Source organism: Eleutherodactylus coqui, chromosome 7 (genome assembly GCF_035609145.1).
Source record: "Eleutherodactylus coqui strain aEleCoq1 chromosome 7, aEleCoq1.hap1, whole genome shotgun sequence".
Classification (NCBI taxonomy): Eukaryota; Metazoa; Chordata; class Amphibia; order Anura; family Eleutherodactylidae; genus Eleutherodactylus; species Eleutherodactylus coqui.
In genome coordinates, this window is record NC_089843.1 from 94,516,302 (window position 1) to 94,534,264 (window position 17,963).

General features: G+C 44.5%; 1 protein-coding gene across 1 annotated transcript in view; it reads left to right on the top strand.

Annotated features, from left to right (window-relative positions):
- The first annotated feature begins 562 nt into the window (after positions 1-562).
- Positions 563-17,963, top strand: part of PDGFRL (platelet derived growth factor receptor like) — a 131,663-nt gene continuing 114,262 nt past the window's right edge. Inside the window, exon 1 of the mRNA XM_066573400.1 lies at positions 563-778. Within this exon, the coding sequence (XP_066429497.1) occupies positions 724-778 (55 nt within the window). The 5' untranslated portion in view covers positions 563-723. The remainder of the gene's footprint in view (positions 779-17,963) is intronic.

Consider the following 17,963-nt stretch of genomic DNA (forward strand, 5'->3'; position numbering starts at 1 on the left):
TCTGTCTGCTTCGGAGGCCAATATACAGTAGAGCTTGCTCAACCATTGTTTTAGACACATGTCTGGTAGCCCCCTAGATTTTCACGTTGAGCTGCTCCACTATAGTATATCACACAGCTGATGTTGACCTCTCTCACGTCAATGGCACATGGTTCTCTGAAGTTTCTGTTTTTTCCGAATGGTGCCATTTGTCTACTCACAACTCACTTTCAAGCAAACAGTTCACAAACTGCACTGTTTGAAAAATTCTGCCACCCTTGGCCCGAAAGCCATTAATAATCCTTTTTTTGAAACTCTGAAAAATTGCCCCTGTTACCCATGGTACATCTTATATACCCACCAATCCAGTCCGCGCCATGTTACTTCCTTCATAGGCTATGCGCTACTGACGTTGAAAGTCGTCATGGTCATAATAATGTAACTCAACTGTATATATTCCCTGGCTGAGGTATGTTCTGCGCATTAAGCTACATTCTGTCCGGTAACCAGCAGAGAGCAGGCAAGTTTCACAAAGTTTAGATTTTTTTTTCTTTTCCAGTATTTCTTGAAACTTGATCCTTCAGAAGGTTCTCTTCATGCTTTGGAAAATACAAATCAGCAGTCCACATTCCTAGCTGCCTTTTTTACATCATCCTTTTACTGACAGCAAGCTGGGACTTTGCTCTTTAGACATATCGTCTGGGGGGTAAGACTCCTTTGGGGGACCCCAAGTTACTTTGAAAAATGAAGTTCTGGGTCATTATTACTCTGATTCTTGTCCATGAAGCTCTACAAAATGGTGAGTTATTTTGCTGCCTCTCATTAGTGTCAAGTCCTTGAGCACCTTGTAGCCAAGCCGAGCAGTCTTGTAAAGTTCCCAGCCCCTGGGACTGCGGGCAGTGTGTTTCAGATACTAGAAAGCAAATATATATATATATATATATATATATATATACACAGTAACTATATGGATTGAAATGCTGAAATTACTTCTCTTCTGGAATTTCAGCTGCTGACTTGTCTATGTGTATACGGATATTCATCATGTATAGATACATTCTAAGTTATTTGTGGTGACACAGGATTATACAGGCCTGCGGAAGATACAGAAACTGTTTCCTATTAATATATATTTTCTCCTAAAAATATCGGAAAGGCTAAACACTGATTACTGTCAGACAGGATAGAACCCATTTCAGTACACCTGTCTCTCATACTGTAACACGTTTCTATCCACTGACTCCTATAGGAGGGGATTTACACAGGTACAATTAGTGGTGCCACAGAAAGCTACTATACCACCACCACGGAAAAGGAAAACTGCGCATACCGTTGGGTGACATATTACCAGAGCCGCTCTTTTTTTACATGCATTTTTTAATTTTGTGTTATTTCCCATTGAAGTCGATGGGCACAAACTGGTAAAGCTCAGAGTACTCTGTGCTGACATGTAACATCCGTCCACCGCATTAGGATATCACAAGATGTGTCAGATATTATATAGATATAGATAGATAGATAGATAGATAGATAGATAGATATAGATATATATATATAGCTATATCAATCTAGATATCTATCTCTACCTCTCACCATATATATATATATATATATATATATATAGATGAATAATAATTTATTTGCACAGTGCGATCTTTGTGAATCTTACTTTATGTAGTTGTAAATTTTTTTGAACCATTTAAAAAAAACCATCAGCCTATGCGTATTTGTTGCGCAAAATATGGAGTGTTTTTACTGTGCGTCGACATGCGTATTTGCCGCAGCGCAACATATTAACACATACATGAGGTTAAGTTGTGCAAGTGTCTGCTCATATAGCCGTACTTTTTGCGCACGCAGTGCCAGGTCACACATGACACACCCCTTTCCGTGGATTAAAAGGCTATTTAGCCTAATGAGGTCCAGATGTGTTCGTTCCTCGTGCTTTTGCGCAGTATTGCACGCGTACCTTTGTGTGTTTGCACACCTCCCATAGACTTCTACGGAGGCCTTTGCTGCACAATATGCAGAAAGATAGAGCAAGACCTTTTCTTTTTTTTTTTTTGCAGGCGCACAAAATGCGTGCAACACACGCTCATGAAAATAAATCCATTGACATCGTACGTGTGCAAATATGGTCATGTGAAGAAGCGCTTAAAGCGTATCCGTTTTTTCACATGTATTGCCGGCATATGTACTGCATGTTTTACATGGGCAAAAAAAAATGCAAGCAGGCCCAAAGGATGTGAGAACTGTCCTTCTCCGGTCTCCTCGCATCTGCGTAAAATACACAGTAAATACGCATGTCACATGTATTCACTGCGTATCTTACACACCTATAGATTAGCATGGGGTTATTTTGTGCGTAATACACACCAAAATAGGACATAGTGCTATGTTTTTTCACAGACTTGAGCATGTGCATAATAAGCAGTGAGAATACGCTCATGGGTTCATTCATATTGGTGTATGCAGGGTTTCTTCCGTAAATATGCAGCATATTCATGAACCAAAACTTGCCTATTCGGGACATATTTTGAACCTTCCTAATTTTTTTCACGCATAAGTCCTGAATATTTACGCATGAAAAAAAACACAAGAAGGGACCACTGTTTTTACGGGCAAATACACAGTAAATAAGCACGTTTCATGCATATTCATGGCATATTTGCGTAGTCCCATTCACTACTATGGCCTACTTTGGTCTGCAATACTAAAATAGGGAATGCTCCGGGTTTTTTTTCACATGACTGAAAACTGCGTGAAAAATCTGCATGTGTGAATAAACCCATTGAAATCAAAGAGTGCTATTCACTCACTCTTACATGCGTAATAAATACACACGTAATATGGTGCGTATTTATGCCCATATAAATGAATAAGTCTTTAGGCTGCTTTCACACGGACGAGAAAATCATGCGAGATTTGTGTGTTGTGAGACGCGCAAATCTTGCACGAATATGAAACGCATTCTTTTCAATGGAGCCATATACATGAGCGATGTTTTCCGTGGCATGTTATAACTTTTCGCACTCCTCGGAAAGCATCTCATTGTTTTCAATGAGACAAGAAACACATTGCACAGTATGAAAACAATGGGAAACACTTGCCGATCCTCCTGAGTGGCTAAAAGCTGGGGCGGGGCACCATTACTTCCCAGAAGTAATGGGCGGTGTTCTTTGCTTGAAAAATGACATGCATCCGTGGGTAAATCGCACGTTGGCAAGTGCGATATCCCACTCGCCCATGTGTAGGAAGCCCTAGGGTGCTATTCGTAAGTGTAGGTAATGCTTGGATAACAGCACTAATTGCAGGGCTGCACCTGAAAGCTCCAGTGCAGCCTGGCAATTGTTGGGGAGACACAAGTGGCAGCTGCTAGCGCTCATGTAACAGCACCCCAAGCGCTTGAGTTTAACTTTTTAATAACTTAATTTGGCCTTTTCCTACTCTCAATCTGAAAAAGATTAGACACAATTAATTGATGTTAAAGGAAACTTGTCACCAGGTTGATGATGCCCGGACCATGTACAACATGACCCAGGACCGGAATGTACAATGTGCCCGTGTGTGTGATTCTAAAACATTGTGGAGATTCAGAATAAACACACTGAAGTCCTACTTGGAAGACAACTCCAAGTCACGAGGGTGGGGTCCAATGGCCTCTCTCCCCCACATCCTGTAGAGTGACAGCTCTTTCTCTATACAGAGCTGTCACTTTACATGATGCAAGTGGGCAGAGGCCGGCACGCCGCCACCTGCATGACTCGGAGCGCCCTTCCAGGTCGAATTTTAGAGTATGTTTATTATGAAACCCCACAGTGTTTCAGACTACTACACACTTAGGCGCAGAGTACTTACCTGTCCTGGGATCATGGTGCCTGTGGCTTGGCCAGCCTAAACTAGGGACAGGTTCCCTTTAATACAGCTATCACAAGGGTTGTAGCAGAGCTTTCTCAGGTTCCTGAATGGCAAACATGTAAAGTCAATTCAGAGATAAATAAAACGGCCACTTTTTGTGTTGTGTTGGACCTGCTTCGGCCATCAGAATCACAGCTAGTCATTGCAGCATAGATTTCATTCGGTATGGAAATTGTTCTGTAGGAATGTTGGCCCGGGTGGACAGGAAGCTTCTTGCAGTTACTACATATTAGATGGAGTAGTAACATGCTCATAAAACAGTCCAAAGACACCACAATACTCACATGCAGCTTTCTCCCATCAGCATGGTGCAACACAAGTCTGGACTTATCTGACCGGGCAATATTTTTGCACTACTCAGTGATCCAATTTTTGTGCTCTTTTGCCCTCTGGAGTCTCGTCTTTCTGTATATGTAACACAGCAATTGCACTCAGATTGGTCGTCTACTGCTATAGATCATCTACACTAAGGAAGTACCATTTGTACATTTGGATACTTTAGTTGGAGAACCAGCGTTGTAATAGGTCTCCTGCACACGAATGGGTTGGATTCTGCATGTGGGAGACCACAGCGGAATCCGACCCTGTGCCCGGCCGGCATCCGCGCATACCTGTCATTATGCTTCTTCATCTGTACTGTGGATGGTCCGCATGGCTCGCAATCGGACATGCAGAGTACAGATTTTTTTCAAACTCCTCCTTTCCCCATGTCATCGCAACCTTTCTGCAATGTCAATTCAATGGAAGCCGTCCGAATGGAATCCGCGGAAAATGGAGCAAACATACAGATGCTCCATTGGTTTGAATGGGAGTGGAATGCCGTGGATCATCCGCATGTACAAGGGGCCTTATGCGGTCATTTCCTTGACTGTGCACTGCCTGATTGACAGAAAAATTCTAGACATCCTCCTCTGACCGCTTTCGTTAATAAGTTGTTTATATTCACAGGATTCACTTGTGCTGGACGGTTTTTCCTTAGTCACACCATTCTCTGTATACGCTTGACACCATAGTACGCAAAACCCTACAAACTTGAAAGTTTGTAAAATACTGGCCCCTGCTAGTTTAGCACCGATGACCAAGCCTCATTGGAAGTTGCTTAAATTGCTTAATATTTCCATTCTCATTTGGATTCACACCGAAACAAATCCATGGAAAACTTGCTCACTTGATTTAGGCCTTAGGTCTTATTCACACAGGCAAGTGCGATTTTGGTCACTGACCAATTTTACTTAGAGTGTATGTGTGCTTTATACTGTATCCGTTTTTGCATTTCTAATGTGTGATTGTTATCGAAGTGCAATCTGTTTTCCAAGCTCATTAAAAATGGAAGATGGCCTAATTGATGTGATTTTAAAAACTCCTATTGAAGTCAATGGGTGCATGAAAAAAAGCGGAGGACAATCACATGCCATGAGAGTGCGTTCCATTTTATTAAACGCACCCATTAACAAGAATGAGGGATTCTGGTCTGAGAATCACACCAAAATAGGACATTCTGTGATATTTTTGCACGGACCTTCAGTCCATGAAAAAGATCACGCATGTGAATACAGACATTAATTTTAATGGGTCCAAGTTTTGTCCGAGTTCTGTCAGTTTTTGAAACCTGGGCAAAACTAGGATGGTCTGGTATTTTTTTTCTAATTTGTCGAACCTTCTTCACATCCCCTGTATAAACACATTCGCCCCTGCAGGATCCTGTGAATTGTGCCTGAGTTCAGGGGTGTTGTAAAAGGTGTAGCTTCTCTGCACAGCCCCTTCCACTCTGAGTAACGTAATGTAGTGGCCCAGAGTTGGGGCCCCATAGCACTTATCTAGCTACCTAATGTGGTGTTTGTAGATGTATTGTCAATGATGTTATCTTATGTGTATTGGCCTAGACAGGTCACTAGACGGTCAATGCCTGGTGTCTGGTTCTAACATGTGCCTGACTGAGCATAATCCACCCTACCCTGCTCTGTGCCTTGTTGGTCACCCTTAGCTAGCCCTGGGATTGGGTAGAGAGAATTCCCTCTAGCTCAGGATTGGTTGGTGGGGGAGATATTAAGGTCAGAGTTTGGGTGTAAAAAGGGGGAGTCCAAGATGCAAAGGGAGAGTCCAAGATGTAAGGAGAGGAATTCCAAGATGTAGGGAGAGGAATTCCAAGATGTGTGGAGGAGTCCAAGATGTAAGGGAGAGAGAGTCCAACATGTGGGCTAAGAGGGAGCCAAGGAGGAGATCAAGCCAAGCCTCGCAGAAATCAAGCTAAGCCTGAGCTCACGTCAAGTCCAGCTTAACCTAGTTGGGATCAAGTCAGGTAAAGTCTAGGGATTTCAAGTTGAGTAGCTGGCCGCAGAAGAGTTTTATTCCACCCTACCAGAAGGCATCTGAGTCAGGGCAGACCCCGCGCAGCTGGAAGTAAAACAGGCCTTGTTACCATGAGTTTACCGTATCCCTATAACTATGGTGGTATTAGTCACGATGTGTGCTAATATGTAATCATAGTGTGGTACTATAATTTGGCACTCATATCGTTTTATTATTGGTAACGTTAGTCTTGGTATAGTGGGTTTGTTCAGTGCCATATGGAGGTAATCATATGGGCCATGAAGACCGCAGTGATACTGAGTATGGTTTTATTTCACTTTTACAAAAAAAAACACTAACATTTTGTTTGTTTATATTTTTCATATTTGTTTAATAAACTTTATTAACATTTTGATATTTACTCAGTCCCACCAGGTGCTATTGTGTGCTCACTTTTATAATGCTTCGGTGTACTGGCGGGTGGGGGTGGTCTTTTTCCTGATGTTTGCCCTATTGGCCAAATTCCCTAGAATCAACCCTCATATAAGGTATAGACCACCGAAGTGGAGCGTCACTTTGAAGCAAGTGCCCACACATGAGATATTGCATGGCAGCCATTTAAGGTGTTTATTTGAATCATATCTTCTCAGTGCATAGTTTTATGCTTACATGGTTAGATATGCCAATGTGTTAATGACTTACATATTATATCCTTACTTTCAGACTGTGAGGATTTGGCTTTAGATGAATTATGACACCAAACAAATGTAAAAAATTAGGTCTTCACTGTTTGCTTGTTTGTTGTTGGCACACGTTGGAATAATGACATATGGTTTTCATGAACACAAGAGAGACACATATTGCTAGTGCTTACATACAGATGTGCACCTTTTCTCTACATCTATGTTATCCAGGCAGATATACCCTTTTCTAGCCATAATATAAAATATGATATTTTATATAACCGATCAATAAATCTGAACAATTCTTTGTGCAATTCATCATTCTGATCCTTATAATAAAACAGGATTTTCAATGATTGTTATATGTGATTGGGCCTTAAAAGTCTCTGCACCCCATACATTCTTGGGGTGTATGCAGAAGTTGGAGCAGTGTCATTTGGGCCCCAGCACACACTCAGAGCTCCAAAACATCCACTACTTTTCCATTACAGCTAAAGAGTACCTGTTACCGTTCCTGAGCAAATACTTACATTCCCCATGAAATGAATCGTTTTCTTAGGATTTTGTGTTGTGCCACTCCTCTGTTATTCCTCCAAGAATTTTATGAATAAGCTGACATCTGAGCATTACCATTCGCCTTGTTAAAAGGGTCTGTCCCTACTTAGTCTGACCCTGCAAGCAGTACTTGGGCAATGTCAGACTGCGTAGGAACAACCCCCAAATGGTAACACCCAGTTCTCAATTTAGGCAATAATTTGTATAAGGAATAATAGAGGAAGAGCGCAACATAGAGTTCTAAGAAAGTATGCTACAAAATTGTAATTTTATGGAGAATACAACAATTTGCTAAAACAGACATGTCTGCCATAATTTTATAAAATATGTTTATAGGAGCTGGAGCTCTGGTTTACACACCTAGTGCATATGGATAACTGCAGCTACTCTTGAACGTAATGGAAACTGTAAAAATATGTATGCAGTGAGCGCCCCCTAGGAGCGGGTATAGACAAACACTAACTGCCCCCTACCACTACAGACCCCAGAGCAGTCATGTGGTCTTACTCTGCGGTAGGTATGCTATTGTTTGTGTTCCTCAGCAAACATACACAGCAATGAAAAGTGACAGCAACACACAGGGGTGTCACGGGAATGCCTCCAGAACATTGCCATAGGTCCGTGGCCTGTCCAGTTCCTAGATTTATCACCAATAGAACATGTATGGAACCATCTGGGATGCCAATTTTAACAGCCTACAAATCTGCACTATCTAGAGGCTCAGTTACAGCAAATTGGGAGTGATATGCTACAGGACCAATACAGAACCTGCATGCCTCCATGCCAGCCCATATCACATCTTGTATCCAAGCTAGAGGCGGTACAACAGGGTACTAGAGCCTCCATGCCCGTATCACATCTTGTAACCAAGCTAAAGGCGGTACAACAGGGTACTGGGGCCTTCATGCCCACCTGTATCGCATCTTGTATCCAGGCTACAGGCGGCCCAGCAGGGTACTAGAGCCTCCAGACCAGTCTGTATCACATCTTGTATCTAAGCTAGAGGTGGTAAAACAGGGTACTATAGCCTCCATACCCGTATCACACCTTGTATCCAAGCTAGAAGCAGTACAACAGGGTACTGGAGCCTCCATGCCCACCCATATCACATCTTCTATTCAAGCTAGAGGCACTACAACAGGGTACTAGAGCCCCCATGCCTGTTCGTATCACATGTTGTATCCAAGCTAGAGGTGGTTTAACAGGTTACTAGAGCCTCCAGGCCAGCCCGTATCACATCTTGTGTCAAAGCTAGAGGCAGTACACCGGGGTACTAGAGCCTCCATGCCCCCCGTATCACATCTTGTATCCAAGGTAGAGGCAGTACAACAGGGTACTAGAGCCTCCATGCCCGCCTGTATCACATCTTGTATCCAAGCTAGAGGCGGTACAACAGGGTACTAGAACCTCCCTTCAAATGTTCAGTTTTCCACAATAAATTATCCTTATGCCCTGATATTGTAATCACTTATATCAACGTTACAATCACACACAAAGTTTAAAGGGGTTGTCCCGCGCCGAAACGGGTTTTTTTTTTTTCAATAGCCCCCCCCCCGTTCGGCGCGAGACAAACCCGATGCAGGGGTTTAAAGAAAAAAACGGATAGTACTTACCCGAATCCCCGCGCTCCGGTGACTTCTTACTTACCTTGCGAAGATGGCCGCCGGGATCTTCACCCTCGGTGGACCGCAGGTCTTCTGTGCGGTCCATTGCCAATTCCAGCCTCCTGATTGGCTGGAATCGGCACGTGACGGGGCGGAGCTACGAGGAGCAGCTCTCTGGCACGAGCGGCCCCATTCAGAAGGGAGAAGACCGGACTGCGCAAGCGCGTCTAATCGGGCGATTAGACGCTGAAAACTAGACGGCACCATGGAGACGAGGACGCTAGCAACGGAACAGGTAAGTGAATAACTTCTGTATGGCTCATAATTAATGCACAATGTACATTACAAAGTGCATTAATATGGCCATACAGAAGTGTATACCCCAACTTTGTTTCGCGGTACAACCCCTTTAATTGATTTCAGACAACTCCTTCTAGCTGCTTGATTTTTTTGACAATGAGTGTATATATGATTCCGTAAAGTGGGCTTTAGCAGACTACATAAAGACAAACCTCTTCACCCTTCCAGTTTTTACAATCCCTTCTAAACAAACTATAACCCTGTAAGTTTACCACCCAGTCACAGCTTTCATCCAACCCGGTCATATTTATTCCCACTATGTCATATTTTTCCTCAGACATAATTAATTCCAGTTCGGCATTTTTATGACAGATTTGTGACAAAACCTGCAATGGAGGGTTTTAACAAAGCCTCTAATGCAGATGTGAACAAACCCTGAGCCATCACATAAGCACAATCAAAGAATAACCTATAGTCATATGAAGTTAGAGAACATTGATACACAAACAAAATACATAATATGTCATATCACAGTAACATATCAATAACAGATGAGGACTATAGATCAGGCATGTATAAGGAACAATGAATGATCGGAAAATAAGGCCAAATCTTTCTACGTGTAGAAATTGGTGGTCAGTTACACCAAATGATCACTGCATCAGGAACACCTATTCAATAACGGGTTCTTCCACCTTTTTGAATGATCTCGACTTTCAGACATCAAGGAGCATATTCCACAAGGTGGTGAAGGTCCTCCATACTCAACTCGCCCCATGCCCACTGCAGCAGGTCCAGCAGTTGGTGCACATTTTGGGGATAAATGGGAGCAGATCTAATAGCCCTTTCCAGCATATCCCAAACACGTTCAATGAGGTTACAGTCTGGTAAGTTTGGGAACCAAGGCAGTGTATAGAACTCATTGACGTGTTCCTCCAACCACTCTCTGCAGAGCTGAGCTCTAGGACATGGAGATTTGTTGTGTTGCAAGATGGTATTGTGGTCAGGGAAGACTCCCTGGAGATATGCATGCAGATGGTAAGCTAACAGGTCCTTGTAGCATTCCCTATTCAAAGATTGTAGTATGATGACCAACAGTCCTAGGTCATGCAGGGAAAATGCTCCTCAGACCATGACACCAACACCAGTCTGCTGAACTTCAATGGTACACCCATAGGATACGACTTAATGCTGTTTACACCAGTTGCAGATCCAGCCAGACATATCATTCAGCAGGAAATCGGACACATCACTCCAGATGACCTTCTGTCATATGTCCAAAGTCAGCTGACATCTTTCTTGGGCTTATGCAAGGCATCGTTGATGATGGTGTAAAGTCAGCAGTGCCATCCTTGCTGGTTGGGTTTCAATTTGAGACTCTCCCCTATTGGTAGAATGGGGTCTACTCCCCCACCCCACCCCATTCACACTTCAGAGAGGAGGAGAACATGTATGCATTTGGCTATATCTCTATTGTTGATCATGGATGTTGTGGTAACAGCCTAGCATTCCATAACTCCCATAAACTACAATGGAGAGTCACCTCTAACTCATGCAGGTGTCAAAGGACCCATTTCCTGATATATAGACAAACATTTCTGTTTCCAGATGATTGGAAACTGCACAGAATGGCATCAGCACTGCGGCCCACATATGGCGTTAGCGATGCAGGTTGTATTGACCTGCTATAGAACAAAGGTATGACCCTAACAAAAAACGTGCCATGGCTATAGTCTCTGAAGCAGTAGAGGAGCTGTCTGGGTAGCTCCATGTTCATGGGTATAGGCGCGGATATAGAGGACACAGTTTTGCAAATATCGACTGTGTAAAGTATTGCAGGATTTCTGCACTATGTGTGCATGCTGATTACGATGAAAGAAATTAAATACTGCATTAATTGCAAACAGATTTAAAAGAAAAACCTCTAGACTGCTGGTCTGGAAAGTGGCTGGGGTCACTGTGGTTGCATCTACTATGGGGCTTTGTTGCAGAATCTATAATGATATATCATAGCTGCATATTTCATGGGTCTCTGTGGCTGGATCTGGTATGAGACCACCATGGCTGCATCTTTTATGACTACAGTATGGCTGGTTCTGTTATGGAGGTACTCTAAATGTCACTATTCCATAAGCACTGTACTAAAACACATACTTATTCGTTCTTCTCATCTACAAAAGATGGAAGTCATGCCATTACTATCCAACCTCCCATAACATCAAAAATCACATTGCATGTTATAGATATGATAGTGCCTATAAAAAGTATCCACATCCCTGACCTGAAACCATACTGGGACAATCCATCTATTTAGTTGCAGTTTCAAATTTTAATGAAGCCACATTTTCAATGCTGAATTGTTACTAATTTGAAGTTGCCTACGTAACTCTATTCTTATACTTTTGTAAGGAGATTAAACTAATTTACATGTATGTGCATATATCTCTGAATTGTGTATATTAACCTGTAAGGACCTTTAAGAGATGGTCATATGTCCCTGCCAGTGCCTGCTCTAATGCTTTGGTCTGTCAGGACCTGAAGCCTGTGCTGATTGGCCAAGTATAAAAAAAAGAAGGGTTTCCCCTGTGCCTTTGTGTGAAGCAGTTGCCAGAGAGAAGTTTGAAAAAGCTATAATGAGGAAGTGTTGCCAGTGCTGGAACTGTGGTACCTTGTGGACACTGATAGCTAGAGGTGTGACAGCACTTAGAAGGAGGGAACACCCCTGTCAGGCACCTAGCTTCCGATTGGGTAGTACTGCAGCAGAGAAGACACTGAGAACAGAGGTCTTGTGGCGACAACAGGGAACACTGACAGCGGCGCCAGCTTGTCAGCTTGTTTCCCCATGATGCCAAACTCATACCTCTGTCTGCCGCACCGCCATCTCTGCTCCCATGCAACCTGCGTCAACTGCTGAAGAAAGGACCGCTGTAAATGTGCTCCACACTCCTTTCCACAACACACTGCCAATCTGTACTCCCATTACCCCTGCGCCCACTACAGCCAAGAGCGCTGTCACTGGGGTCCCTGCTCCTCTTCCTGCCAGACTGTAATTTCCGCTACTGATCCCTCCGCGGCCAGGACCGCTGTCAGTATGGTCCACGCTTCTCTCCCTGCCGCACTGGCATGTGCGCTGTGGTTACCCCTGACGCCGCTGTTGGCCGAGATGATGGTAGACTGCTGGGGACAGGTCGCCTTGTATGCAGGGTTAGGGTTAGTTTAAGTGTGAGGCTTACATTATTAGGAGTAAACAGCTAATAAATGTAAGCCTAGCACTTAAACTAACCCTTACCCTCCATCCAAGGCAAACTTTAGGCCCCACGTTGCTAGAACCTTGCTCCAGGCAGCTAATCAGTAACTTCTAGGCATACAGTGGTCGTATACAGCCCACCACTAGGTCTCCACCCATATTTGTGGTGAAGACAAGATACAATAGTACCGCCAGTGCTGACTATCAGTCCCTTGCATACCAATTCCCTGGTCTCCAGGAAAAGGAATTTTACTAACAATGGAAGATAGTGATCATTGGACCATGCTATATGAGGCAGCACCAATGCAGAGAAAGCAATGGGAAAGTACATATCCAGATAACTTGCTGCTGGTAGCGCCTGATCGTGAGTGTATTCATCCTCTGCTCCCATATCTGACATACACTGATCTAGTGAAATAGGGACCTCAAAGGAAGTACAGTAAAGCTAATCTAGACAGAAGAGTAGAGACTGTCAGTAAAACTTTTTCATAGGCATAAATACCGAATATACCTTGGTATATGTGAAACTCTCCATAATTAACCCTGAACCAGTCAGCTTGTATACATGTTAATAGAAAAGCTCTTGAGCACAATAAGCAAGTTCCCCTTTCTCCCCTACAGGACTGCCTACTGTAAAGATGTCTGTGCTGTCCGATGAGCAGGACGCTGCACATTTACATGTACTATTCTTGTCTGGAAATCATGCAAATTTAGGACATACTGTGATTTTTTTTACTTGCACTATTCATCCAAGTGAAAAAAGCCCATGCGGATACACTCATTGAAATGAATGGGTTCTACTACCGTACGATTTTCAGACCGAAGAATCTGTCCGAAATCAGTTGGAAATATCGTCATTGTGAAAGTAACCTTAAAATGAATAATTTTGGCTTCTACCTCAGGGTTTTTTTGCCTTTGTCTGGATCAACATTGCAGAATAATGACCTGAAAAGGATGGATGCAGGTCTTCTTTCAGCCTTACATGCTATGTCACTGTGTGCCCAAACATTTATATGGCAAATATATGGTATAGTTACTTTTTGCCTTTCATTTGGCTGGGGTACATCAAGATCCCACAGCCCCATTAGTATTACATTGCTGACTGTTTTTGGAAACCACTGTATGTAAAAGTAAATGTATACTGCACAATATACTTCCTGGCAGATGTATGATACTGTACAGACCAAGGCCGGCTGCCCACGAGCGTGACGGGCTCCGCCGCGGAATATTCCGCGGCGAAGCCCGTCACGGCGCCCCCCAGAGCCCCCATACTTACCAGCGGATCCGGCTTCTTCGTGCCCGCATGGCGCTTCCCCGCCCACCGCCGAATTACGCGGCGGAAATCCGTTCGTGGGAAGGAGGCCTAAGGCATTGCTTTGAACATAGACACTGAATGCAGTGTGAATTTTGCTCCACAACCTAGATGAGAACACGGTGTTTCTACTCCAACGTGAAAAGTGCAGTTTAGTTTCTATGTTGATTTTAGACAGCAGCCAATGGCCAGGACATCCAGGCGAGAACCGACTGGTAATGTAATTACGGGATTGTACCTCATTGTATGTGTGATAACACAGCTGACGTTACACAATATCACGGTAGCAAAGCCCCTTTTATATATACCTGTTGCTACCTTTGGCACAGCAGCATCAGCAGCGTGTTTCACACTGGTTTAAGTATCTACTTCATTGCTTTCAGCTCCTGTGCAAATAAAGACTGTGAGAGTCCGGATTTTTTAGGACCTCAGTTAAGGGAACATCAGATGAATCAACTATGGATTTGTTTTTAAGTCAAAGGCTCTCTATGGCGTAATTTACATAAAGCTTAAATAGTGAGTACATTTAGTACTCATGCACAGTCCAATATATTCTAGGTAAAACATCATTGGCCAAGAGCTTGGTAGTTGTAAGGGGACTGCTTATTTACAACTCATCTGTACAGGATTTATAGATGAAATAGATTTACTGTGTCACTTCCAGTTACAATATTCATTTGTTAGATTCATAGAATAGTAGAGTTCGAAGAGAGCTCCAGGGTCATTGGGTCCAACCCCCCGCTCAGTGCAGGATTCACTGAATCATCCCAGACAGATGTCTGTCCAGCCTTTGTTTGAACATTTCAATTGAAAGAGAACTCACAACCTCCTGTGGTAACCTGTTCCACTCATTGATCACCCTCACTGTCAGAAAGTTTTTTTCTAATATCTAATCTGTGTCTCCTCCCTTTCAGTTTCATCCCATTGCTTCTAGTCTTTCCTTGTGCAGATGAGAATACGGCTGACCCCTCTGCACTATGACAGCCCTTCAGATATTTGTAGACATCTATTAAGTCTCCTCTCAGCCTTCTTTTTTGCAAGCTAAACATTCCCAGATCCTTTAACCGTTCCTCATAGGACATGATTTGCAGACCGCTCACCATCTTGGTAACTCTTCTCTGAACTTGCTCCAGTTTGTCGATGTCTTTTTTAAAGTCGGGTGCCGAGAACTGGACACAGTGTTCCAGATGAGGTCTGACTAAGCACATTTGCAAATTAGGTATTGACTTGAGCATAACTGATGCAACTAATCAAGAGCTTCATTATTTGCACGGGGTGTATTTGAGATAAAACACATCAAATACCTGGACTGCCTAAGGCCGCCTGCAGATGGGCGGGTCAGATCCGGCGGGACCCGACTCCAGCACCTGCAGGGAGCAGCGCGTACTCACCCGCACCTGGCGAGCCCCGCACAGAAATAGGACATGCCGCTGTTTGTTTGCCGCGCGAGATTTCGCGCGACCAAACCGCGGCCGTCTGCATAGGAGTGCGTATTGTAATGCACTCCTATGCAGGCTTTCAGTGGCGGAAATCCCGCGGATAATCCCGCCGCGGGATTTTTGCCCGTGTGCAGGCGGCCTAAAGCTTTGTCGACTGCAACGTTTGATTGCATGTTAGAAATATGACTGAGTCAAGAGAGTTGTCCAAAAAGTTAAGAAAAGAGATCATTGTCTTGCAAAAATAGGGAAAGGTTAAAAAGATAGCAAAGGCACGAAATGTTCCTAAAGATACAGTTGGAAGTATAGTTCACAAGTTCAAAGTTAAAGGAGCACTGGCTATACTACAAGGACTTGGTAGAAAGAAAAAACCATCACCGGCTGCCAGCAGATTCTTGAGGAGGCAGATGATCAAAACCCATCAAATGACTGCAAAAGACCTACAGCAATATTTGCTGCAGCAGGCATTGAGATTTCTGTTTGCACAGAACTCCAAGACCTACACCTCTATTAACTTAAAAGCACAAGAAAAGTTAGCTCCAGTATGCTCAAAATCATACAAATAAGCCATATAAGTTTAGAATTCTGTTTTGTGGAGTGATGAGACAAAACTGAAACTTTTTGGATCTATGTATCATTGCTATGTCTGGAGGAGGACGAATGAAAAGAACACCCTGCTTACACTAGTGAAACATGGTGGTGGCTTAACGATTAGAGATGAGCGAACGTACTCGTCCGAGCTTGATACTCGTTCGAGTATTAGCGTGTTCGAGATGCTCGTTACTAGAGGCGAGCACCACGTGATGTTCGAGTTACTTTCACTTTCATCTCTGAGACGTTAGCGCGCTTTTCTGGCCAATAGAAAGACAGGGAAGGCATTACAACTTCCCCCTGCGACGTTCAAGCCCTATACCACCCCCCTGCAGTGAGTGGCTGGCGAGATCAGGTGTCACCCGAGTATATAAATCGGCCCCTACCGCGGCTCGCCACAGATGCATTCTGACAGAGATCAGGGAAAGTGCTGCTGGTGCCAGAGCTGCTATAGGGAGAGCGTTAGGAGTGATTTTAGGCTTCAAAAACCCCAACGGTCCTTCTTATGGCCACATCTGACCGTGTGCAGTACTGTTGAGGCTGCTTTTTGCAGTGTTGCACTTTTTTTTTTTTTTTTGTATATCGGCCGTGCAGAGCATTGCGTCCAGAGCATTGCGTCCTGCAGTAATTTTACATAGTCCACGGCCAGTAGTGGTGGTGAGGCAGGGACAGTGAAAGACATATCCAGTCTATATACGCAGTGGGCTTTTCCAAAAAAATTTGGGAAAAAAAATCTATTTGGGCTGCCTGTGACCGTCCTGACTGTACTGCGTCTCTGCTGGGGGTAGTTGTCCTAATTCATACGCAGCCAGCTAAGTGTTACAGCAGGCTTGCGCAAAATTCTTTCCTGACTCTGCTGTGCGTTCCGTAAGCGAAGTCAGCCTCCAACCACAGGCCAATAAGCGGCACATTTAATTACAGCGTTCTGTTTCTGCACTACTGGTAATACAGCATGCTGTAGGGTAGGGGTAGGCCTAGAGGACGTGGACGCGGCTGAGGACGCGGAGGCCCAAGTCAGGGTGTGGGCACAGGCTGAGCTCTTGATCCAGGTGTATCGCAGCCGACTGCTGCAGGATTAGGAGAGAGGCACGTTTCTGGCGTCCCCACATTCATCTCACAATTAATGTAGACCTTTATTAGAAAATGAGCAGTGTGAGCAGGTCCTGTCGTGGATGGCAGAAAGTGCATCCAGCAATCTATCGACCACCCAGAATTCTGCGCCGTCCACTGCTGCAACTCTGAATCCTCTGGCTGCTGCTTCTCCTTCCTCCCAGCCTCCTCACTCCATTACAATGACACATTCTGAGGAGCAGGCAGACTCCCAGGAACTGTTCTCGGGCCCCTGCCCAGAATGGGCAGCAATGCTTCCGAATCCTCTCCCACTGGAGGAGTTTCTCGTGACCGATGCCCAACCTTTGGAAAGTTCCCGGGGTCCGGGGGATGAGGCTGGGGACTTCCGGCAACTGTCTCAAGAGCTTTCAGTGGGTGAGGAGGACGATGACGATGAGACACAGTTGTCTATCACTCAGGTAGTAGTAATTGGAGTAAGTCCGAGGGAGGAGCGCACAGAGGATTCGGAGGAAGAGCAGCAGGACGATGAGGTGACTGACCCCACCTGGTTTGCTACGCCTACTGAGGACAGATCTTCAGAGGGGGAGGCAAGTGCAGCAGCAGGGCAGGTTGGAAGAGGCAGTGCGGTGGCCAGGGGTAGAGGCAGGGCCAGACCGAATAATCCACCAACTGTTTCCCAAAGCGCCCCCTCGCGCCATGCCACCCTGCAGAGGACGAGGTGCTCAAAGGTCTGGCAGTTTTTCACTGAGAGTGCAGACGACCGACGAACAGTGGTGTGCAACCTTTGTTGCGCCAAGATCAGCCGGGGAGCCACCACCACCAGCCTCACCACCACCAGCATGCGCAGACATATGATGGCCAAGCACCCCACAAGGTGGGACGAAGGCCGTTCACCGCCTCCGGTTTGCACCGCTGCCTCTCCCCCTGTGCCCCAACCTGCCACTGAGATACAACACCCCCTCTCAGGACACAGGCACT